Source organism: Artibeus jamaicensis, unplaced genomic scaffold, assembly GCF_021234435.1.
Source record: "Artibeus jamaicensis isolate MK-2021 breed Jamaican fruit bat unplaced genomic scaffold, CSHL_Jam_final scaffold_1964, whole genome shotgun sequence".
Classification (NCBI taxonomy): Eukaryota; Metazoa; Chordata; class Mammalia; order Chiroptera; family Phyllostomidae; genus Artibeus; species Artibeus jamaicensis.
This window is the reverse complement of record NW_026522030.1, coordinates 16,903,126-16,929,306: the sequence shown is the minus strand read 5'-3', so window position 1 is coordinate 16,929,306 and position 26,181 is coordinate 16,903,126. Positions and strand designations below refer to the sequence as shown.

General features: G+C 39.4%; 1 protein-coding gene across 2 annotated transcripts in view; it reads left to right on the top strand.

Annotated features, from left to right (window-relative positions):
- INVS (inversin) overlaps positions 1 to 26,181 on the top strand; it is a 130,674-nt gene that overhangs the window by 63,459 nt on the left and 41,034 nt on the right. For both annotated transcript variants that reach the window (XM_037140803.2, XM_053656576.1), the window contains 7 exons: positions 4,322 to 4,495; positions 8,134 to 8,301; positions 12,127 to 12,307; positions 14,594 to 14,703; positions 19,103 to 19,274; positions 24,374 to 24,529; positions 24,933 to 25,162. In XM_037140803.2, coding sequence (XP_036996698.2) covers positions 4,322 to 4,495; positions 8,134 to 8,301; positions 12,127 to 12,307; positions 14,594 to 14,703; positions 19,103 to 19,274; positions 24,374 to 24,529; positions 24,933 to 25,162 — 1,191 coding nt within the window. The remainder of the gene's footprint in view (positions 1 to 4,321; positions 4,496 to 8,133; positions 8,302 to 12,126; positions 12,308 to 14,593; positions 14,704 to 19,102; positions 19,275 to 24,373; positions 24,530 to 24,932; positions 25,163 to 26,181) is intronic.

Below are 26,181 nucleotides of genomic sequence, written 5' to 3'. Positions count from 1 at the left end.
AAACGATGTCCTTGGTGAATGAAGGTCAGATCCATGAAGAAACGTTAAAAAGTAAGAGGAACAAAACACAAGATATCTGAGAATTAAGATTCTTCATTGTTATGATCTAATGTAGCAACCGTAAGAATTTTTGAATAAAAACAAATGTCCCTAGAAGAGATTTTATTTCCTCTTACCCAACTCAGTCCTTCAAGTAATATTTACTAAAGACCTATGTTGTGCCAGGAACTGTGCCAAGCACAGCGGGCACTAAAACACAGTCTCTACAGCTTACAGCTTGTGAGGGCGATCACAGCGAGGGAAACAAACAGGCCACTGCAGATGGAGGAGAGTGCCATGAACGATGTGACAGGATGCTAGAGTAAAGAACAAAGTACGGGCGGTCAAGGACAAGCCTCTCTGAGAGGAAATAACCGAGCTGAGTCAGTTCGCCTTTCAGTCCATTCCAGGTCTGCCCATCCCTTTTCCTAGCCTTGTTCTCTCATTTCTGCCCCAGTTCTTGAGCTTGTCTTGAGCCTGTCTCTGCCCCTGTGGGCAAGGAGGCAGCTCTCAGTCATCCTTCTGCACCTCGTTGTTGCTCTAACCGGTCCCCTTTGCCTTAGAGCCTCACGGTCTTCGTTGTGGCGGGAGGCTGCTTACTTAATTAAGAGATGTTTTCCTTACCAGTCCTGGTGGCCCCTTGCAGGAAAACATCAATGCATTATAATCCTAAACTGCCAAATTTCCAATAAGGTTAAGGCTGGAGAGGATCTCAGAGGATGGAAAGGACAGATAACCCTGCCCACCGTGCTTTAAAGAGGGAGAGATAATAGGCATGAAGTAGGCAGAGAACTTGATCATGCAAATACAGTTTGGTCATCTTGACTTTGACACACCTGTGGTACTAAGCATCTCAGGAAAGACCTCAAAAGAACTATTTTTCGCACGTTTTGTTTCAAATCTTCTATATTACACAGATATACTATACTATACAGTAGTCCACCCTTATTTGTGGGGAGTACATTCCAAGACCCTGCATGGATGCCTTAAACTGAGACTGGCACTGCAACCTATATGTGTTATGTTTTCTCCTATATATACATACCTTTGATAAAGTGTAATTTATAATAATAAAGTAGAACAGTTATAACAACATACTATAATAAAGTTATGTGAATGCGCGCTCTCTCTCTCTCTCATAACCGAGATGGCTACTAAGTGACTGATGCTGAGGGCAGGTAGGGTGTGTGGCGTGGATACGCTGGACAAAGGGATGATTCTCATTCCAGGCGGGACAGAGCTGGATGGCACGAGATTTCATCACACTACTCAGAACTACCCACAATTTAAAACTTACGCATTGTTTATTTCTGCAGTTTTCCATGTAATGTTTTCAGACTGCCGCTCACCACTGGTGACGGAAACCATGGAGAGCACAACCTCGGATGAGGGGGCTCTTCTGCAATGACTGACCAAGACCCCCGCCGGTGTGTTGCTCTACCCTTGCAGTTGTTTTTTTTTTTCCAGGAGGGTGTAACTGACATGGAGAGTATTGCCTGCAAGTGGGTGGCCTGCAGTGACTCCTACTTTGTGTTTAGGTGACACATGAGTCAAGGACTTGGAGCTTGAACAAGCTGCTTTTTGCTTAGTCATACCTGTAAATAGCTGTGTTCAAGAAAACCAACCACCTCCTCCTTAACCTGATGATTGTGAACAAAACATTCAACCCCATCGAATCTCACTTCCCTCACCTCTAATTGGGGTTTAAAATCTCAGTTTATTTCACAGAGTTATCATATCTTGAATATAAATATGTACTACAATGGTCAGAATACGCTGAAATGAATATACTTATTGCTGCTCCTAGTTAGCAATTTGGAGAATACACCAAAGAAATGTAAAATGTGTAAACTCCTTTGACCCAGTAAGTTGGTTCCTGATAATTTATTATTTTTTTTAAAGATTTGATTTATTTATTTTCAGAGGGAGGTGAAGGGAGGGAGAAAGAGAGGGAGAGAAACATCAGTGTGTGAGAGAAGCATCAGTTGGTTGCCTCTTACATGCTCCATCTGGGGACCTGGCCCAAAACCCCAGCATGTGCCCTAAACCAGCGACCTCTTGGTTCGCAGGCTGGTGCACCATCCACTGAGCCACACTAGCTAAGATTATTCTTTTAAAAAACAAATAAGAAAAAATAAACTATGTGAGAAAAAGATGTATATTGTAGCAGTTTCTATAAAGAAAATATTGGACATAATATTAGGATGATTAAATAAAATATATTGATTTTACACAGTGAAATATTGACCAGCAACTATATAAACCATATGCACATGGAAGGAGGTTGGAAGGAAAACAAAAAAAATAAATAAAACAATTGATAGAGTAATAGAATTATAAGTATTTTTCTTCTTTTTTTTTGGGGGGGATACAATTTTTTTTCTGGTTTTATTTATTTTTTTAAGCTTTTTTTTTTAATTGATTATGCCATTACATTTGCTCTATTCCCCCCTCCTTTCCCCTCCACCCTGCATACCCCTTCCCCACCATTTCCCCCTTTAGTTCATGAACATGTGTCTCAAATTCTTTAGATTCTGTATTTCCCCCTACTATTCTTACCCTCCCCCCTATCTATTTTCTATCTACTGTCTATACTACTTATTTTCTGTACCTTCTCCCCCTTCCCCTCCTCCCCACTCCCCTGTTGCTAACCCTCCATGAGATCTTCATTTCTATGGTTCTGCTCCTGATCTAGCTATCCTCTTAGTTTGCTTTTGTTTTAGGTGTGGTTCTTAATAACTGTGAGTTTGCTGTCCTTTCACTGTTCATCTTTTTTATCTTCTTTTTCTTAGGTAAGTCCCTTTAACATTTCATATAGTAAGGGCTTGGTGATGATGAACTCCTTGAATTTGGTCTTATCTGAGAAGCACTTTATCTGTCCTTCCATTCTAAATGAAAGTTTTGCTGGGTAGAGCAATCTTGGTTGTAGTTCTTTGGTTTTCATGACTTGGAATACCTCTGCCCAGCCCCTTCTTGCCTGTAAGGTCTCTTTTGAGAAATCAGCTGACAGTCTGATGGGAACTCCTTTGTAGGTGACTGTCCCCTTAGCTCTTGCTGCTTCTAGGATTCTCTCCTTCATTTTAATCTTGGCTAATGTAATTATGATGTGCCTTGGTGTGTTCCTTCTTGGGTCCAACTTCTTTGGGACTCTCTGAGCTTCCTGGATTTCTCGGAAGTCTATTTCCTTTGCCATCTTGGGGAAATTCTCCTTTATTATTTGTTCAAATAATTTTTCAACTGGTGGTTTGCCTTTCCCCCTTCTGGTACCCCTATAATTCGGATGTTGGAACGTTTAAAGATGTCCTGGAGGTTCCTAAGCTTCTCCTCATTTTTCTGAATTCTCATTTCTTCATTCCTTTCTGTTTGGTCATTTTTTTCTTCCGTCTGGTTCTCTCCCTTGATTTGAATCCCAATTTTCTTTCCATTACTATTGATATCTTTTGTATCAGCATTCATTTCAATTAATTTAGCTTCCATATGTTTCTCTAATTTGTGACTAAAATCCACCAGTTCTGTAAGGATCTTTATAACCAGTGTTTTGAACTGTGCATCTGAAAGACTGGCTATTTCTTCATCACTTAGGTCTATCGGTTCTGGGGCTCTGAGTTGTCCTAGAGCCATTTTTGGTCTATTCGCGTGTTAAGTGAGCGGAGCGAAGCCTTAGTTGTTTACCAGGACGGGGCGACCCAGGTCGCTGGTTTGTGACGCTGTGTGTGGGGGCGGGGTCAGAGAGGGAGCAATGGCGTTCCTCTCCGCTAGCCCAGCGCAACCAGTCACTCAAACGCCTCGGGCTTGCTTATCCGATCCTAATTTTGCGAGCCTGCTGCACCGCCCGGTTTCCCCTTCTCACTGGTTTCTCCGCACGTAAATGCGCGCGACCGACCGACCCGCCGCGCCTCTTCCGTGTGCGCTCCGGCAGCCAGCTCACTGGCGATCAGCGCCCTCGGTTGCCTGCGCGCACCGCCCCGGGAATTTTTTCTTGCTAACCTGCTCCGCTGCTGGCCTCGCTCCTCGTACCGGTCCAGCCGAGTATCTAGTTGTCCTTTGGACTCCGTATTGTCGATTTTCCGTGGGGCTTGGTTGTGACTGCTGTTAAAAATAGTTGTTCTTAGATTTGGTTGTGCACAGAGGTGAGGTGGAACCTCCACCTACTTCTCCATCTTGGCGGAAGTCCTCAGTATTTTTCTTCTTATTAATTATTCTGAATGTTACTACTCTAGCAGAATAATTAAAATACTTGGCCTCCAAACTTATTTTCTTCTTACCATCTCTTTTTATTTAGGGAAATTATCGTTTCATGAAGCTCTTACTGACACGTAGAGCAAACTGGATGCAGAAGGATCTGGAGGAGATGACTCCTTTGCACTTGACCACCCGGCACAAGAGCCCTAAGTGTTTAGCACTTCTGCTGAAGTTCATGGCTCCAGGAGAAGTGGACACACAGGATAAAAACAAGGTAATGGACTGCCAAAATCCAAGACAAATAAGAAAAGAAAGCAAACACTTTCATGTACAATATGAAAACTCAAGGAAAAAGGCCAAAGGCATTTAATATAAAGGCATTTAATACATCCTTTGCCACTTGTACACACGGTAGAACACATGGTAGAACAATCCAAGTCTCCATATGCCCTCATAAAGCATTTCACTTAAATTCTATCGTTTTGTCCTCCCAGCAACCCCGTGTGGTCAGTAGCATCATCTCCTTTTTACAGGTGGGGAAAAAGAAGCTCAAAAGAGTAAAATTCTGTCCAGGATCCAAGTGGCAGGTCTGGAATTCAAACGGAAACCCATTACTTAACAGCTGGTTGTGATAGTGACTGTGGTGTAAGGTCTGTGGCAGCCAGTGCCTGGCACTGTTCTAAGTGCACAGTTGTTGAATGGCCTGGCTTTGGCATCAGACTATTTGGGTTTCAATGTAGAAGTTACAACTTGCTTGCTCTGTGTCCTTGGTCAAATGACTGCATTGCCTTTTCTCATGTGTGAAAAGGGGACAATCGGGTGTTGAAGAGAAAACAAGATAATACATATAAAGTGTTTAGCGCAATGCCCAGTGCAGAGTATGCTTTCAATAAATGTTAGCTATGGAATGTTACTAGTTTCACTTAGGTTCTAACATCCATTCTGGCATTTGTTGCTAGGATCCGTTATTTTCCCTGCTCTTGAATTGTAACATATTGTACACATTGGTCATTGTTTTGATCAACTGGGTATCGCTCTCATCATTTTTTTACAGGGAAAAAAATGTGGGCTTTAGACAAGGGCAATATTTCTCTTCATTTCCACTAGCATGTAATTATAGAGCCTTGTTAATAACTCTTATGCTCCCATGTAATTAAAACTCTTATGATTAAATCTACTGGGTTTATATGCAATAATCCTTTTACTCTCATACTGTTCTTTATGTAGTTTTCTGATTTTGTTCAGTAGTCACTCACATAGCCCAGAGTTCTGTAATCAACTTTATTTTACAGCTTACTGTTAACTAATATTATTCCTAACTCACAGCATGTAGAGAGTGCTAATATTTTGCTTAAAAAAGCACTTTGTTAAATCCACAAAGATCATTAATCACTTCCGCTGTGAATGTCTTTGGGCTTTATGATGTCGTCCCCAAATATTCTAGAAACATCCTCCTGTCTTCCAGTATCTGTATATTATTCTGTGTGGAGCAGGGGTGGGAGGCGATCCAGTGAAGGCAGATGGAAAATGGGTCCACGCAGTCCAGACAGGCCCCGAGCAGAGAGGAAGATAAAGGCCTAGAGCCGCGATTCTCAAAGTATCTGAGGGAAAGGATCAGTTTGTTTTTAATTTCCACTCTGTCACAGACCAATAATTTTATGACATACATTAAAAATAAACAACAACAAAAGAACCACCCAATTAAAAAGGGTCCAAGAACTTGAATAGACATTTCTCCAAAGTCATATGCAAGTGGCCAGCAAGCACATGAAAAGATGCTCAGCATCACTAATCATTAAGGAAAAGCAAATCAAAACTGCAATAAGATAGGACTTCATACCCTTTAGGTTGCTGTTATTACACACATACACACACACACAAATACCAAGTGTCAGTGAAGATATAGAGAAATTGGAATCCTGTGCAGTGCTGGTGTGAATGTAAATTGGTGTAGCCACTGGGAAAAACAATGTGGCAGTCCCTAAAAAAATGAAACAGAATTACCATATGACCCAGTAATACTCTTTCAGGGTATACACCCAAAAGAATTGAAATCAGGAACTAGGATGGATATTTGTACATCCATTTTCGTAGAAGCATTGTTCATAATAGCCAAGAAAATGGAAATAGCCCAAATGTCCATTGATGACAGATGGCTAAACAAAATGCAGTGTATACATATGGTGAGATATTAGCCAGCCTTAAAAAGGGATTAAATTTTGACACATGCTCCAACATTGATGAACTCTGAAGATATTAAGCTAAGTAAAATGTCATACACAAAAGGTAAAATATTGTATGATTCCACTTATGAGGTCCCTAGAGTCGTCAATTTCAGAGAGACAGAGTAGAACAGAGGTTGCCAGGGGCCGGGAGGAGTTGGGGAGTGAGGGTTGTTAAACGGGTGTGGGGTTTCAGTTTGGGAAGCTAAAAATATTGGGGATGGATGGTCTGGTGGTTATATGACAATGTGAATGTACTTAATGCCACTCAACTGTACACTTAAAACAGTAAAATAGTAAATTTTATGTTATGTATATTTTTTACCACAGTAAAAAAGAGAATTACTAGCCCTGGCTGGCGTAGCTCAGTGGATTGAGTGCGTGCCTGCAAACCAAAGGTTGGCGGTTTGATTCCCAGTCAGGGCACATGCGTGGGTTGCAGACCAATTCCCAGCAGGGAACGTACAAGAGGCAACCATACATTGATATTTCTCTCCCTCTCTCCTTCCCTTCCCCTCTAAAGATAAATTTAAAAAATACCTATTAAAAAAGAGGGAATTACTAGAAAAATTAAAAGAACAAAGACAGAAAAAATACAACCCCAAACTTTTTTACTCTTAGATTCAACAGACATCATATTACATTTCAATAACTATATTCACAACAACTATAACATGGGAAAAGAAAAGAGTTACAGACACCATATGTGTTGTTTATTGAAAATGTAGTTATGGGCAAATTAACTGCTATAGAATTTGTGACTTCGTTGTTCTGCCCTTATTACCGAATAAAAGGTAGTAAGTTAAAATGTGCCTCTTTGTGTTAAATGCCTATAGGTGCCCTTTGAATGGATACCGTGTGTATGTGAAGTGTTTATTGTGACAAATGAGCTCACGGTTCCTGCGGCTACATGATCCGATTGTAGATTGGACTGATAACAGTGCTGCTTGAGAGGAACAGTGTTTATCTAAACAGGTTCTCCTAGCCTCCTGAATAAAGTTCCCGGTAGAGGAAGCACCTGCTATGGGATGTCTCTAAGAACGCAGAAGAGGTTTCAAAGCAACGTCAGCACATTCGGGGTGTTCGTTTTTGACTTTTTTCTGAAATAAAGCAAATTTTGCTGTATTTTCAAAAGGTATCTTTGATTAGTAACTAGGGCTAAGAGTTTGTCACGTAAGATTATATTTCTTCTTTGATATAAAAAAATTCCAGATCTATGATTGTCCATGTATGGATCTTCTTTTTGATAGATAACATAATTAAAAACATTATATCAAATTCTTAAGGTGTTGGATGCAATATCAAAATCATCACCTATTTTGTTGATAATTATTCATAAATGATTGGGCTGCTTTTCTCCTTCTCAGTATTATCATTTCTTAGTACCTGGTGACCTAAATACCCACCATGGCTAAGAGGGCAGGTTCTGACGGCAGACTATCTGGGTTAAAATCTCAGTTTGGCCACTTACTACCTTTCCACCGTAGAGCAGGTTGCTTACCTTCCTTGTGCTCAGTTTCCTCATCAATCACATGCAAATTCAAAGGAACTTTCTCCCAGAATTGCCATGCTCAGTACATGAGATAAACATATAAAGCTCTTAGAACAGTAAGAGCCTGGGAAAAATTGTCGTTGTGCTGTTATTGTTGCTGTTGTTATTGTTGTCATTTCAAGAACCTCAATTTTACAGCAAACAGCTCTGCACTGGAGTGCCTACTACAACAACCCCGAGCATGTGAAGCTGCTCATCAAGCATGACTCCAACATCGGGATCCCCGATGTCGAAGGCAAAATCCCACTTCACTGGGCAGCCAACCACAAAGATCCGAGCGCTGTTCACACAGTGCGGTGCATTCTGGTGAGTGCAGTGGTGCCGCTGGACCTGGCTGGTCTTTCCAACAACATGTTTGTCTTATGAAATATCCAGTCACACAAAAGCATATCCTGCATATGACACATAAGCAAGTTACAAAACAGAAGACTATGACAAACATATGAACACATCACTCAAGAAATACCGTAGAACATTTTAATACCACTATTGAACACCACTATTTAAGACCATGTGGAAGTTTTCTCTGTGCCCTTTTCCAAATGCATTCTCCCCCGAGGCTGTGCTCATTCCTGTCCCCCATCAGCGAGTCTTGTAAATTTCTATTTCTCACTCCCTAACTTTGTTTTGTACTTGTTCTTATTAAACAATGAGTAGATATAAGTGAATATTTGTGAAATAGATGTAAGATATTAAGCATAAGGAGACGACAAATACTCAGGTACTTGTCACTGGGTTTTAGGAGCAGCACACTGCTGTTACCTTTCAGGTCGCCCGGGTACCTCCCAGTACCATTCTGTGCTCGCCTTCCTCAGAGGCAACCACTGTGCTCAGTTTGGGGTTTATCATTCCACTTACTTACCTTAGAGTTTCCGCACGTATGTTTGTGTCCCTAAACTACATGTTGCTTAGTTTTTAATGTTTTTTTAAATTTTATATATATATGGAATCATATTGTGTGTATTCTTTTGCAACATGACTTTCTTGCCCAACATTATGCTGGTGATGTTAGCTCTGTTGCTGTCTGTAGCTGTAATATGTTCATTTTTACTGCTATTTAGCGTCCCATTTTGTGACTAAACCACACAGTATTCATTCTGTTATTGACAGATTTGGAACTATTTCTAGTTTTTTGTTATTTACAAACAGTGACACTTTGAACATTTTAAAGCTTATCAATGGGTATATATTTCTATACATGTTATATATGTATAGAAATGCCATTGATATTTTTGTTCATTAATTATATATCTGAATAACTTGCTATACTTATTAATTTTGAATATTTAACACTAGATGTTTTTGAGGGTTTCTAATCACTCCTCCCCACATTCCAATTTACATGCTATGATAGTCTAATATTTCATGCTATTTTCATGCAACACGGAAATTAGACTTTAAAAGATACTATTTTGTACATACAATGATCATTTACTTCTACTTGAATGTGGACTAATTTTGCTGCTCTGCCTTTCTTCTTGAATCTTAAATTTTCCTTCTAGGGTTATTATCTTAATTCTTGGAATATAATTCTTAGAACTTCCTTTAGTGTAGATCTTTTGGTGATAAGCTATTTCTAATTTTTAAGAATGCCTGAATTTCTATGTTGCTCTTTAATATATAGTTTTCCTGTATACACAGTTCTAGATAGTTACTTTTTTCAACTCAGTCTCTATTATGTTTCTCAAACTGCCTTTCATTATTACTCTTGAGGAGTCTGTTATTGGTGGAATTGTCATTCCTTTATAGATGACTTACCTTTCTCCTCAGGCTGCTTTTAAACTCTTCTCAACAGGCTATTGACAGTTGTACTACAGTATGTCTAGGTGTAGCTTATTTCTTCCTGTTTGACATACATTCCGATTATAGCTTCTTAGTTCTGGAAAATATTTGGCCATTATCTCTTTAAATATTACCTCCTTTTCATTGTCTTTGTTCTTGCCTTTATGGCCTCCAATTATACATATTTTAGACCTTTTTATTGTATTCTCCATTCTCCATGTATCTTAACTCTTTTCATTTTCAACATCTTGTCTCTCTGCTGAGTTCTAGGTAATTACAGTGATCTCTCACCTATCACAGGAGTTATGTTCCAGAGACCCCCACGATTGGGGAAGATCCACGAAGTAGCGGCATTATACTTATTTTGTTATTTATATATATATTAAGGCTTTATAAACCCTTCCCACACTTCTATAAACCTTTCCCACTCTCTTATTAATCTTTCCCACACTCTTAATAAACACTTCATATGCTCTTAAACACTTTCTATACTCTTAAACCTACATAATTTTGTACAGTACAGTATTCATCTGCTGATGAAATACATACTGTATTTTATTTTGATTTAATATTCTTTTAATATGTTTGAATTAACATTTTTGTATTATTTAATTTTTAGACAAAAATAATTAAAATCATAAATATTATTTAAATACCTATATACCGCAAAATTCTACAATATAGCAAAAACTCTGCAATACAGAACTAGATATATCAAAAAAACCAAAACGCAATATAGTGAAGCCACAAGAAGTGAACCACGATATAGTGAGGGACGACTGCACATCAGATCTGTCTTCCACTTTCCTAGATCTTCTGAGTCCAGTCTCTTGTTTACTGTGTTCATTGACTCTTAATCCTAGTGATCACATTTTTACTTCTGAAAGTTCTATTGGTTTCTTTTTCAGATCTTTTTGGTCATGCTCACTTTTTATTTTATTTTTATTTTTTTACATGTTTCATAGATAGTTATTTTTATATTCTTTATGTGTTAATTCCAATATCTAAAGTCCTTGGGGGATAATTCTCACTCATACCTTATTTCTCACAGATCTTTTTTTCCTTAGAAATATATCTTAGTCCTTGGGAAACTCAAGTAAACTCTATAATACTATTGTGGTATTTTTGAAGTATTTGTAAGACCTTTCATGCTCTTCTTTGTAAAATAGACTGGCTATACAAGCAGGTCTAAATCCCAGATGGCCCTTCAGAGAGTTCTCACAGGGGACAAGAGGGCATGGCTTTTGATATGACCTAATCCAAGAAGGGACATGACCTTGGGGGAGGCAACTCTCTTTAGCCATAGCAATTTCAGAAGGCTGACTGTTGAGGGTCGTTGGCTAGTAGTACTTCCTGCAGCTGTGGAAACAAGTCCTTTAGTTCTGAAGGGGACCAAAGCAGTGCGTCCTAACACCTGCTACAAAGATCTGGTAGAAAAATGAGTAAATGTTGTGAACTGTTGATTTACAGAGAAATAAAGCCAAATAGTCAATAAACATGTGATTGAAAATCTCAACCTCATTTATAAAAGAAATAAAAATTAAAACATCAGTGAAATGCCTTTTATACTTACAAGCAGAAAAATGTAGTAAGCTTGATGATACCAAATGGTTAATTTATGCCAGCATTTGGGGGAACAACTACTTTTACACCTTGTCACAGATTTGAGCACTGGTACAACCATTTGGAGAACAGCCACAATACCTACTTGGGGGTGCAGCTATCCTTCAACCCAGAAACTCCCCTGCTAGAATTCTAGTCTAGAGGAAAATCTCACCAATGTGCTACAAGGGGACAGGTAAAGGAAGCATGTTCATTGCAGCATTATTGTTAATAGTGGGGAAATGTAAATAACCTAGGTGTCCCTCAGTAGGAGAAGGGGGAACTACCTTGTGCTTTAACAAATGAACTAGCATCAGCATAGGTATCCCAATGTCTACTGTTGAAAGAAAAATTGCCGAAGGACATACAGAGTATAATGTATAAGTGTAAATATTAAAAACCATACATACAAAATTTGAGTCATTTATGGATGTATGCATAGGTAGCAAAAGAACAAAATATACAGCATTTGCTCAATCTGTAAAAAGTACAAAAGCACAAAATCTGTGTTTTGATACCTATTTCATCTAGACAGTCAGTGCATGGTTTTTATTATATCTTGTCTGTACTCTTTACAGTTCAGTATGAAAATAAATTTAAAGACATCAACTGCTTTTTTCTGAATTTTATCACTTTGCTGTTCTGAGAGAGAACAGAGATTTAGAAAACTGCTCAGTTAAACGTATGTTGAATGCGATTGATTGAGGGTTCTGTGTGTGTCTGAAGTTTCCGGTTCCTTAAAAACAGGATGCTGCTCCAACGGAGTCCTTACTGAACTGGCAAGACTATGAGGGCCGAACACCTCTTCACTTTGCAGTCGCCGATGGGAACGTGACGGTGGTTGATGTCTTGACCTCGTATGAAAGCTGCAATATCACGTCTTACGATAACCTGTTTCGAACCCCACTTCACTGGGCGGCTTTACTAGGTGAGTTGAATGTGAACAAAAGATCAGCAGTAGGAGGAACTACATGAGTACAGAAACCTTTCTGTGCCTTTTCTTTCCCAGCCTCCCGTCTTCTATTTCATTATTTTAATTTTTAAGTATGTGGCATTATTTTACACCTAAATATCTCTATGCTTCAATTTTAGTATTATAAATGCGTTCTCTGTCATATTTCAATTTCAACATCATGTCTTTTCATTTTGATCATGTAAGTAATGCACATTTACGGACAAATATAAATGGAAAGTAATCCTCTTTTCACAACCAGTGTCTTTATTTTGGGGGAGGAGGGCTTTAATTTTATGTTTGTGCTAATATAATCATATTTGATTTTTTCTTTATATTTTTCTGATCTGTCTTTAACATTTGGGGGGATCATATTTTTAGATGAGGTAGTGTGTATATGTGTGTCTGATTTGGGGGAGGCAATCTGAGTCTTTCTATTTTAGTGAAGGAGTTTTACCCATTAATAGTCATTTTTATAAGGTGTATAATTTGTTACATTTTCTGCTCTTCTGCTCTTTGAATATTATTGGTGTTTTGGGTTTTTCAAAATTTTTTTTCTTTTTTCAAAAAATTTTTTCACTTTTGTTTTCCTTTTCCTTTTTTTTCTGCCTTTTGGTGTATGGATTAAGTTTGTTGTTATTTGGTTTGGAATTAGCTAATGTTTCAGGAGGTTATTTAAGTTTTACTAATGGTTACCTTTAAATGGATCAAAACTTTTTAAGCCTGAGTCAAAGTCAGGAGCAAAACTGCATCTGTTGATTCCCTCCTATTTAAACTGAAGAATTTAGTGCATTTTCACTTATCATTCTCTTAGTATTTGTTAGTGTAACCTGATGTTTTCTTTCCCAATTGTTATTCTGACTTTAGTTTTTAAATTATATATTGTCTGTTTTGAACATGAATTTTACATTTGCATTCAGTTTTATAATCAGATTTATTATTGTTATTGAGAAAGAGTTCATTTCAATGTGCAGCTTCATCCCTTTTTCCTTTCTTTCTGCATTCTGGGAGGATTTCATAAATTTGCCTCCACATCACCAAAGTGACTTTTTGTTCCCTACGTTCTGCATTCCTTCTGTCTCTTATAGATTACATTTTGATTTCCTTTTCTCATCCATCTCTCCTTTTATCTCTGTCTCCCTTTCTCCATCCTTTCATTATCTTTTCATTTCCATCCATTTTCTTCTTAGAATATTCTGTTTTGTTTTACAGAGGCCATCTCTTTGCACTTGGTCAAAGGTGCCAAACAGTGTCCTGATCTTCCTCCGGATCCTTCTCTAGATCACTTTCTGATATGTTCTTCATCTTTCTGATGGTGTTTTCCCCTTCAAACAAGATTAGACGTGTTTCAGTCGACCACGTGGCGTAGATCGCCTTTGACCCTACTTTTGTCCATTTGTGTTCTGGAGAACTCTATCCCAGACCATGGCTGGAGAGCAGGTCGATGAGCTCAACGGTCACTGAAGTCCTTTTCTTCTGCTTGGCTTTCATGCAGCATCTCCTCACCCTGCTAATGTGGCATCTCCTTCATTGCCTGGTTCCTCAGTATGCTGAAGCAAGAGAATTATGAAATTTAGGTTTCCCAAATATACTATCAGGTTTGTTCATTCTTTGATCCTTTTTTACAGTTCTCTGCTTGTGGAGATCACATTCTCCAGAACGCATTGCAGAATGTTTTCTCCACCAGCACCTTATCATTCCTGCCCACTTGTTTCCTGGGATTTCAGATTATTGCTTAGATGTTAAAAGATCAGGGGAGGGAAGTTAGAGGGATGGATAGGAGACATCAGAGATTCATGCAGAGTGTATTACAGTTTGTCCTCCCGGACAGTAGAAGTACAGCCATGCAGTTCAGACTGGTTGTGTAGCGGAGCCTGGAGACCAAAGACATGGGTGGCTGAGTGGGGCTGGCTTCTAATGCACCTTCCACCTTTCCTATGGGCAGGTGTACAAAGTGAAGCCAGGGAATGCAACAAGCTGGTACCTAGTACATGTTTTTCTCAATCTGATAGTAGTAATTAATGTCATTTCCTTCCTGATTGGAGATCTAAGTTTTTAGTGTTGTAAATGTTTACCTTTGTTTTACATCATCATAGTATTTTAATGAGAAGTCAGAGAAGAGGCTGAACTAGGGGCCACTACTCTGCAACCATTTTGAATGTTGTATTGTATGCTGGAAACTTTTCTTACCCCTCTCCTTTAAATCGATTATACATTAATTAACGTCCTTTGTATGTGACAGTTAACTTTGTCTGCTTTCAGGCCATGCACAGATTGTCCATCTCCTTTTAGAAAGAAATAAATCTGGAACCATCCCCTCTGACAGCCAAGGAGCGACTCCCTTGCACTATGCAGCGCAGAGTAACTTTGCTGTAAGTAAAACATGACAGTTACCTCTTTTCTGAATTAAATTTTAATTTTGATATGACTGTAATTCATATGCATTTGTAAGAAGTGAAACAGAGAGATCCTGTGTTCAGGTTCACACCATCTACCTCATGGTAACATCTTGCAAAAGTGTAACACAATGTCATAAACCAGAAATTGACATTGATACAATCCACTGACCTTATTCAAATTTCACCATTTTACATGTGCTCATTTGTGCGTGTTTGTACAATAGTTGTCTTTCAACAGTTGTTCATACTGTTGAAATGCAAGTGATAATCTGAGTTTTCATGAAATTCTTAGTCACATGTGAAGTATTAACTTTTATTTGAACTTTTCAGTGCAATGCTTTAATTGTTTTGTCTTAAAACAGTTAAAAGTGTACTTCATCTTCTGTAACTTCTGTAGCACTAAGGGCAGCTTAGTGCCCAGCAATCTACAATTGTCCTGAAAGCAGCGTGGCGAAGCATCGGAACTAGGCAAACCTTGGCTGGATTCCTGACTGTGCTATTTGCTAGCTGTGTGACCTTGCACAAGTTTCTTGACCTCTTTGAGTCTTAGTTTCTTCATATGTAAAGTGATGATAATTATACCTTTTCTTTTACGATTGTTGTAAGGATTAGAAAAAATTATGTAAGTGCCTCCTGTTGTCTTGGTATTGAGCAGGTACTCAAGAAATAGCAAGCATTCTTACCATTACCACTGCTAATAATAATGTACATCATATACCTGACAAAGCAAGCATGTGAATTATTGATATTTCCAAAGATACTGAATAATATTAACAGTTCTTCACTTTGTAAGCCACCCTTTGCAAACTTACAAAGCACTCTCTTGTCCAGTACGCCCCTCTAGTCTAGCTGTAACCTGATAGTGTCCAGCCCGCTTCAGCCTCCTGAGTGTGAGTAGCTACCAAGAACCAGAGACTCATCCAAGAGGCTTGCATTAAACCAGTCACAGTTGATTTTGGTGCCTTCTGGATGGTATGCATAGCACAACCCTTGCTTTCATTAAATTATAAGACTGCTATCATCAGCATAGTATAATTCTATCTTCATGCCCTTCCCAAAAGCTTCATCAAACACACTGAGTACTCGGATTGCTAAAATACGTTTTCCCACCCTTCTGACTCTCTGGTACACACAACAACTGTAGCTGTAGTCCTTCCTTCCTGGCATTCATAAAAATTTGTTTTATTTATCACCTACAGTGTTGGCAAACCATTATCTTCTTTTATCTTCCAAATCTCAGAAAAAATACAAAGTAGATTTTGGAGAGAATCTTTTTTCTTATTACAGGTAGATAAAATCAGTTGGCCCAGTCTAGCCAATAGATGAAAATCAGAATTCAATCCATGTTTCAACACCAGACTCTGGGATAGAACATGTTACAAGACAGGTCAGAGTATCCCTATTTATTAGAGAGGAAACCAGGGTTCCAAGAGATTAAGTGACTTGCCCAACACCTTGAACCCAAGTCTTACTCCCAATTTAACGTAGGTACAGACACCAGTAAGTCAGTGACTGGGCCAGTGGGACTGAGAAAGAACAGTCGAACGTTGTGGATGTTTAGTCAAAGAAATGCTCGTTTTAGATAACCTGCCAATCCCAGAAATGATTTTTTTCTAAGCTCAATTTCAAAGCCCTTGATATTTTTGTACCTTAGTAATTTATAAGAGGTTTCCGTTCTCTTTTTGAAAAACATCAACAATAACAAAAATCCTACAATAATTTCTTTTGATTCAAAAGCAGGGAAAAATACTTTGCTTCCCAGTAGAAGTCACATATAATAGTAGCTTTGTTACTGTAATAAATACTCCTTTCGGACTTCTAGTCAAGATAGTGGCATAGGCAGACATGGCTTGCCTCTTCACACAACCACATCAAAATTACAACTAAAATATAGAACAACCATCACTCAGAACCATCAGAAGTCGAGTTGAATGGAAGTCTGACAACTATGGAATTGAAGAAACGACATTCATCCGGACTGGTAGAAGGGGCACAAACATGGATCAAGCTGGTTCCACACCCACGTGTGGTAGATAAAAATTCAAAAGGGTTATTGTGGGAGCGAGGAGTCCCAGCCCCACGCCAGGCCCTCCATCCCAGTATTCCAGTGCCAGGAACATAAGTCCCCACATCTTCTGGCTGCAAAAACCAGGGGGATTGAGTCAGTGGAAAAAACTGCTGGAGCCCCAAGCAGTTCTTTAAAAACCCACACTTGGACTTAGTCCGACTCACTCCCTCTGAGTTCCAGCACCTGGGTAGCAGCTTAAAAGCCACCAGTGGTACAGAGGCAGAAACTGAAGTGTCTGGCATCCAGGTGAGCAGAGGCTATTGTTCCTTTTCTAAACACTCCCCTCACAGAGCTGGCAAGTTGGCGTCATAGCTGACTCCATCAACCTAGCTAACACTATTTGACCCACCTTGGAGATCCCCAAAGACTCTCCCCCACCCAACTTACTGCTTTTCTATATGAATGGCTGGTCTTAGCTCATGCTTCACTACTTCCTAAATGCTATTAAACAAACAACAGCTGGCCTCAGTGAACCCCAGGCCTGGCATTAGCAGCAGCCAGCCTAGATTCACAGCTTGGCTTTGCCTGGGAATCTCCAAGCCCAGCTAAGTAGCAGCCATCTTATATTGCTTTATAAGCAGGGTGGCCCAGGCAGGGTGGCCCAGGGCAAAACACAGGTGGGTGCTGATCTTGGCCTGCACCACCTGGGAAACTCCAGGCCCAATGTACTCAGTGGACAGCAACAGACCACACTGGAGCACCACCACCTTACTCTATACAGCTGATCCTCCATGGAGGGCAGAGGTTGGTGGTCAATGGTCACAGCCAGTCCTTGCAACTAACTGGTCTAGGTAAATCCCTCCCATTGATCTGCCAACAGCAACCAAGGCTCAACTACAAGAGGAAGGTGTACTCAGCCCACACAAAGGACATACCTCAAGTACCCAGCTTGGGTGGTAGGGGAGGCTGTGCCACTGCACCCTGCGGGGCACCTACTACAGTAGGCCACACTACCAAGACACAGAGTCAAAGCAGCTCTATCTAATACACAGAAACAAACACAGGGAGACTGCCAAAACAAGGAGACAAAGAAACATGGCCCAAATGAAAGAACTCATCAAAGCTCCAGAAAAAAATGTTAAATGAAATGGAGATAAGCAATCTATCAGATGTAGAAGTCAGTCAAAACACTGGTTATAAGGATGCTCAAGGAATTTTGTAACAACCTCAGCAACATAAAAAAGATTCAGTAAGAAACGAAGGATACACTAATTGAAATAAAGAATAATTTTCAGGTTAACAACAGTAGGGTAAATGAAGTCGAGAATCAGATCAGTGATATGGAGCATAATGACCAATAGAATAACAAGAAGAAAAAAGAACCCCCCAAAATGAGGACAGTATAAGCAGCCTCCAGGACAATTTCAAGAGGTTCAACATTCACATCATAGGGGTGCCAGAAGGAGAAGAGAAAGAGCAAGAAATTGGAAATGTACTTGAAAAAATAATGAAAGGAAAACTCCCCTAATTTAGTGAAGGGATCAGACATACAAATCCAGGAAGCACGGGGAATCCCAAACAAGATGGATGCAAAGAGGACCACTCCAAGACATATCATAAAGAAAATGCCAAAAGTTAAAGATAAAGAGAGATTCCTAAAAGCAGCAACAGAATAGAAATTAGTTAACTACAGGGGAGTTTCCATAACACTGTCAGGTGATTTCTCAAAAGAAACTTTGCAGACCGGAAGGGACTGGCATGAAATATTTAAAGTCATGAAAAGCAAGCAAGACTGCTCTACCCAGCAAAGTTACCATTTATAATTGAAGGGTAGATAAAGAGCTTCTCAGACTAGAAAAAACTAAAAGAGTTCATCATCACCAAACCATTATCATATGAAATGTTAAAGGGATTTATTTAAGAAAAAGAAGATGATCAAAACTATGAACAATAAAATGGCAAAAAATACAAATCTATCAACAACTGAATCTAAAAAACAAATTAAACAAACAAGAACAGAGATAGAATCATGGATATAGAAAGTTCTTTGATGGTTGCCAGATGGTTGGGGTTGTGGAGGAATGGGTAGAGGTGAGGGGACTAAGAAGTAAAATTAGGTAGATACAGAATAGCCATGGGGATGTGAAGTGCAGTATAGGAAATGGAGTAGCCAAAGAACTTAAACGCATGACCCATGGACATGAACAGTGGAGGGGGCATTGCCTGAAGGAGTGGTGGGTGCTGGGTGGAGGGAGGGCAAAGGGCGGAAAATCAGTACAAGTGTAATAGCGTAATCAGTAAAATGTAATTTCAAAAATACTACTACTGTAATGTCTCAAAGTTTTAAATGAAGTTTTCTTACAGGAAACGGTTAAAGTCTTTTTAGAACATCCTTCTGTGAAAGATGATTCAGACCTTGAAGGAAGAACATCCTTTATGTGGGCTGCTGGGAAAGGCAGTGATGACGTCCTTAGGACTATGCTGAGTTTAAAGTCTGACATTGACATCAACATGGCAGACAAATACGGAGGCACAGGTAAGAACTGGTAGACACGATTGATTTGCTTTCATCCAGGCTCCAAAATGTAGATGGCGCCATAAAACTGGTACAATAGTACTTTAAAATCATCCTCTCTAATTCAATGTTGTTTGACTTTCATCTTTACTTTTCAGTCTAGGTTGCCAGGATATCACTCATAGGCCTTATTTCCCCCGAGTATGACAGCTAAAATTAGCCTCTTTTTCTACCAGGCAAATGGTGGCATTTGGTTTAAAACCCTGGTTGCTCCTTAGACATGCTTACGGGAACTCTTCTGAGTATCTTCATGTAAAAAAGCAGAAACCTATACTTTAAAACTACAGATTTTAGTAATTCATTGTATTTCCAAAACTTGAGTGTTATTTTTAGGAATGCATTCATCTGAGTATATTCTCACCAGTCTCAATTTAATATGCTCTTTTCTCAGATTTGAATAGCTTTACCTCATCCTGCTATTTTAGAGATAACCCCCATGACTCTAGAAACTTTAAAGCTTCAGGTCAACTTTGCGTCAGCAGCTCTTACCAGATACTTCTTTCCATCTCTTTTTCTACTAAGAGAGACTGTTAACTACGTTTTCATTAGTAAGAGAGGTACAGGTTTTTTAGTCTTCATTGTCAGCTGGGGGTTTCTGTCTGATGTACTAGATCCTCATGACAAGTGGGAAAGAAAATCACACCAGAGCACAGTAACACGACAGGCTTCTCAATGTTATGTTCTCTTATTTGTGGAAACATACCAGAGCCATTTGCGGCTACGTATCGTACTGGAGAAGACCTTTCTGGGCCACAAAAGCTATTGATCCAGCACTGGGGGGAGGGTAGAGAGGGAAGTCACTGCACCTAATAATCTCTCCCTGTACCTACACTGCCACCCCCTCTAAATTATTTTTTAAAGAGTTTTTAGATAATGTGAATTTTGATGAAGGCTTTAACTTTCAAAGTCATTTCTTAACAAAGCCTCACAGTAGACCTTAAACTTCTCAAGAGGTATAACACAGATACATAGGATATCACTGAGTTTATAAATGGTTTAAACATTTAATTTTTTTTTTTACTTCCATTAGTATGCAGTCTTTCACTTTATCACCAGCCTTACTTCTAGTTTAACTTTTCATGTATTTTAATGAGGTATAGGTGAGAGTGCTTGCATCCTTTTGGCCAAAGTTGCCTTTCTGAGGTGCTCTGTGGTTGGAGTTCAGACGTAACTTTTTCTCAGATTCATTAACTCCCTGGGCTCTTTCTCCTAAGGGTTTTATTATATGTCAGAGATGCCCCTTGACATTTCTTGTCTGTGAAAGTTAGTTCCTCTCCATCATCCCTCTGTAGTGTTATTTTGTCCTCCCCATTGAAAAAAGGAGTTCTAAACTGTAATTGGAAACAAAAATAAAAAAGCAAAAAATAGTAGTAATCAGTAGATTTAAATTTGCTTTAAAAAAGTTCTTATCAACCATAATCTACAGACATTATTTGGATCTTGATTCAAAGAAATAAACTATAAAAAAAATGATACAGCCAGCCCTGGTTGGTGTGGCTCAGTGGATTGAGTGCCATCCTGTAAACCAAAATATCACAGGTTTGAGTCCCATTCAGGGCACATGTCTGGGTCGTGGGCCAGGGCCCCATTTGGGGGCGTGCAAGAGGCAGCTGGTCAATATATCTCTTGTACATTGATGTTTCTCTCTCCTCTTTCTCCCTGTCTTCCCTTGTCTCTAAGAATAAATATATAAAATCTTTTTAAAAAATGATAAAGCCATCAGGAAAATATAAGCACTATCTGGATATTTGCTATTACAGAATTTTTGTTAATATTTTTTAGGAATGATAATGGGACTATCTTTGGAATGCTGGGGCTGAAGCTCTGCAAACCACGTTTCTCCTTTGCCAGCTGATGCCCTGCTAGAATCAGCCCATAGGGGGCAGTAGAGCAAGACTGGAAATCTGGCTGAGCAACGAGGATTACATATTCCTGTGTGCTTACTATTCTTGTTTTTGTTTCCTGTCCTTCCTGTGTTCATCACTGTACTTTGTTCCAGTGGTAATGTTAATTTTACTTTCAGTTTTTCCATCACTCACAGTGCCTGCCTCAGAGCACCCTCGACACCCTCCTCAGAGACACCAGAACTAGCCAACCAAGCAGAGCCCCTCCTCAGAGGTCCGAGTTTCCATTCTGCAGGGCTCCTCATCCAGGCTTTTTTAATTTTAACATTTCCATCCTCTTGTTTTTGTTCCTCCGGGCCTAGAATTTGTAGATGTTTTCTGCATTTACTGCCTCTGTGATACCTTAGTCTTCCCTTTTGGCTTTTTTAGTTCTTCAGTACATAGCTAACAGTTCTTGTATTAATTTCTCTCTGTAAGTGTGTCTGGCGTGGTTTCTGTCTCCTAAATGGGCCCTAATTGATACAGTGGTTGTGTTTCTAAAAAAAACAAAAAACAAAAAACCCGTGTCTTTCAAATATGCTTACTAAAATATTTGCAAACGGAAGAATATGACTCTATAACTTTAATAAAAATAATCAGAAGTGAAGCGGATGGAAGGCGGCTGGAGGGAGCAAGGGCACCCACGTGCTGGGGATGGCTGGGGCTCGGCCATTCTCTTCATCCGGGCTACCAGACTACTGCCTTTCCTTTTGAATATGCTTAAAATTTTGCATAAGATAAATTTAACTTTTAAAAAAATAGCACTTCTGTGTAGACTTGCAGCATTTTTTCAAAGAGGAAGCAACAATATTTAAGTCTAAGGTTATTTTTAAATAAATAAATGCAAATACTCAGAAATGGGGAATTTCCTTTAATAAGATCATTTGTTCTATTTTTTGCTTAGTTGACATTGTGTCTGTTTCTTTTTATTTGACACTGATATTTATCTGAAGAGTATCTATCTGTTGTATCCTGATGCCCTATCACAGCATTATAGGATTTCAGAATTAGAAAATACCTTAAAATTAGATCTAGTCCAGGGTTTTCCAAGCCATGTTCTTCAGAGTGCCCGGTTTCTGTAGAGGTACCTGAAGTGAGCTGAGGGTGTGGGTGCTTAAATGGATAACTCTCCACTCCTGCTCTAGCAGAACAGCTCTTATCTGTTTAATGTGTTGAGTGTTTTGTAAGATTTCATTTGGGGAAAAAACATTCTTATTCTCTTAAAATGTGAAAACAGCGGAAGTAGCACAGGTGTTTCACGCCTGAACCTGCATTACAACATTCCTCAGTAGTGGTCTTTCAGCCTCTGAACAGCTCCAATGTAGGGAACGCACTGCTTCCCTGCTAACCTGACTCTCCTAGAATGTCCTTCCTCGTACTAAGCCAAAATTTGTCAACCTGAACGTTCCACGCTGTGGTCTCTTCCATGTGACAGTACTTCAGGCATGTGAAACCTCTCACACCTGTCTGGATCTTGTGTGGGCCAAACCAGAATTTGTCCATTTAGGTCAGAGTTCTCAAGCTCAAGTATGCATGAGAATTACCAGGGCTGTTCCTTGAAATGCACATTTCCAGAATATATGGACAAAGATCCTATTCACATCCTAGCAACAAGTTCTGTGGACTCCACCTCCAACATACATTCTACATCTTTCTGCTCCTCTCCATCACCACTCTAGCCACCCTAGTTCAAGCCATCATTTTTCACCCAGTCCACTGCCATAGTTTTAACTGGCCTCCCTGCTTTTATTCTAATCTACCACAATGCATTGTCACAGAACAGCTAGGGTGTTTTCTGTTTAATCCACAAATCGGAAAATGTCCCTCACCTATTTAAAGCCCTTCAGTGTCTTCCAGCGCTGACCTGCATGGCCATTTGTGGTCTGGACTTTTCTGCCTGTTGTGCTGCAGCTTCTTTCCCTTCCTTAAGCATGGATCCATTCCTGTCCTTGTACTAACTGTTTCCTTTGCCCAAGCTGCTCTGTCCAGATCGCCGCATTTCTCTCCGTTTCTTATCATTCAGGTCTCAAATGTCATCTCCTTAGAAAGGCTTTCCCTAACCCCAATCAGAAGTCACCCCAAATCGAGTGACCCAGTCACTCTGAAATCAAAATGTCTTTTATTACTCATTACTTTAATTATACCATTCGTCACTATCTAATAGTTTCTTGTTCACATATCTGGGGAAGGTTTTATTCCCCAACTAGAATGTAACCTTATCTGTTTTGTTCCCTCCTGAATTCTCATCAATTACATTAATACCCAGCCTGTAGTATGTTCTCAACAAATCTCCAGGAACCTGCAATTTTGTAGGAATCCTAGATTCTGATTCATGGGTGACACTTCATGAAAGAAACATTGTTCTGGGCACTCTGGAGCCATCATACTTAGAAAGAATTGGCCCAAGCCTCTGCAGAGTTACCCAGGCAAATTCCGCAGAATTTAAAGAGTAACCTAGAGAATGGTGGCACAAGACAAGCACTAGAATGGAGTGACGTAGGCAGGTGTCAGCCCAACGTGAGACTCACATGTAGTCACAATAGTTTTCCAAATCCCTTCCAAGAGCACCAGAGGAGAGATCGCATTCCACCTCCACATGCTCTCCAATGCTTCAGCGAATTGCTGTCCTAAATTGGGCCCTGCAGAAACTGCTGGAGCTGTGTTGTGTGAAGAATGCACTTGATGCAGTGAGTCGTGCCAACTCTCAGTAGCACGCGGTTTCACAGGCCAACCACAGGAAGCGCTCATGTGACCCACTGAAGAAACCAGTGATGTCACACCGTCCCTTGAGTGTATGCTTATTGAGTGCATTGGTGGGCAGAGTTGCCTGTCTCATTTAAATTATTTCTTTGTCATTTTTTGTTTTCTCTTGCTCTCTCAGAAAGGAAAAAATAGTAAAGTAGTAACTAAGAGAAAGGGACCATTTGGGATCAACAGGATGGAAAGGAAGCAAACAGTGAGATGAGATATGTAGAAGGAAAGGAGAAAAGTGTAATACGTACAAAGAGAAGGAAGAAGAGGAATCTAGAAAAGTGGAAAATACAAAATGCTTAAGATCAACTTGCATTTAGCCAAAATGATGGAGAAAATCAAAGAAGGAAAAGATACATAGTTAGAATAATAAAGAGGTAAAGTTGTTATTGAAGAGTTTACCACTTTCTCTTGCTCCTTTTTTAGCTTTACATGCTGCTGCCCTTTCTGGCCATGTCAGCACCGTGAAGTTGTTATTGGAAAATAACGCTCAAGTAGATGCTACTGATGTCATGAAACACACTCCACTTTTCCGAGCCTGTGAGATGGGACACAAAGATGTGATTCAGACACTTATTAAAGGTTCGTTATTAAGAATGCTCCTACTAAGTCACTCTCGAAGGTTGGAATTGTTGCATTCACCATCTGAAATATATAGCCTTACGTGGCAGAGAGCCACGGGGCTAGAAGGGTGAAGGGAAGAGCGCCCGCCTCGCATAAGGCAGCACGAGGGCCTAGCTCCACCTGTTGGTGGTTGTGTGATTCTGGCAAAGTCACTTCACCTGCCTGAGGTTGTTGCATTTTCTATAAAAGAGATACAATGCCTGTCCTGACCAATGTATAAGCTTATTGTCAAAATATGATGCAGATAATATACGTGGAAATACTTTGCTAAATGTAAAGCATTTCAGGGACTATTATGTATTTAAAATGTTGATTAATGCTCTCTGTATTAGTACTTTTCATTGTATTCTTGCTTTTTCAGGTGGCGCAAGGGTAGATCTAGTTGACCAAGATGGACATTCTCTTCTACACTGGGCAGCGCTGGGAGGAAATGCTGATGTGTGCCAGATATTGATAGAAAATAAGATCAACCCAAATGTGCAAGATTACGCAGGAAGAACCCCTTTGCAGTGCGCTGCGTATGGGGGATACATCAACTGCATGGCAGTGCTCATGGAGAATAATGCCGACCCTAACATTCAAGACAAAGAGGTAGAGGTTCTGGATCTTTTCTCTATTGTTTGCTCCAAAGTGTTTAAGAGTATTTTTTTTCCTTATTCACTGAAATGAAATAAAACGATAATGTGCCAAACGAAGAGATCCCCCACAAATCCGTTGATTAAAAATGATTCTTATTTGTACATGTTCTCTTCCAAGTCCTTGCTTATATATCTATATAATTTAACAAAGTCATTACATAAAGTGGGAATAATAGCTTTTGTAAAATATATATACATGGTATATAGATATGTATGTAAATATATATGATATGATTTTACAAGCCACATTTTGTTTTGTTCACTTAAAATTATCACCAGTATTGCCCTGACTGGTGTGGCTTAGTGGATTCAAGGCCATCCTGCAAACCGAAAGGTCACCGGGTCAATTCCCGGTCAGGGCACATGCCTGGGTTGCAGGCCAGGTCCCCAGTTGGGGGCATGTGAGGGGTGGGTGATGGTTACGCCTCTCACACATGAATGTTTCTCTCCCTTCCCCTCTCTCTAAAAATAAATAAAATCTTTTTAAAAATTATCACCATTATTATTAACTATTAAAATATTACATTTGTTTTATATTTTCATAATCGTGGATGTTTAATATTCCAAAGTTCTGATAGCTTTATGCTTAGCAACTCACTCAGTCCTCACAGCAACTCTATAAAGTTGCTACTATTATTATCCCCATTTTACAGATGAGGAAATTGAGGTTCACAGAGCTTAAATGATTATCCTAAGGGGATAACAGTGGCAGGTTGGAGGGAGTCAGGGTCCAAACTATGCCTGTCACCCAAATTTTAGAATTAAATAAGTAATTTTCTATCGCTAGACACATTTTATTACAGATCATGTTGCATTAATCATCTATATGCATTTAATTTTTATTTTGGATTATTCCCTTGGGATAATTTCCCCTTAGTGAGATTATTGAATCAAAGAACAAATGGTATATGACTGTGATTAGGCTTTGATATATACACTTGAACTGATTTCTAAAACATGTGGGTTAATCTG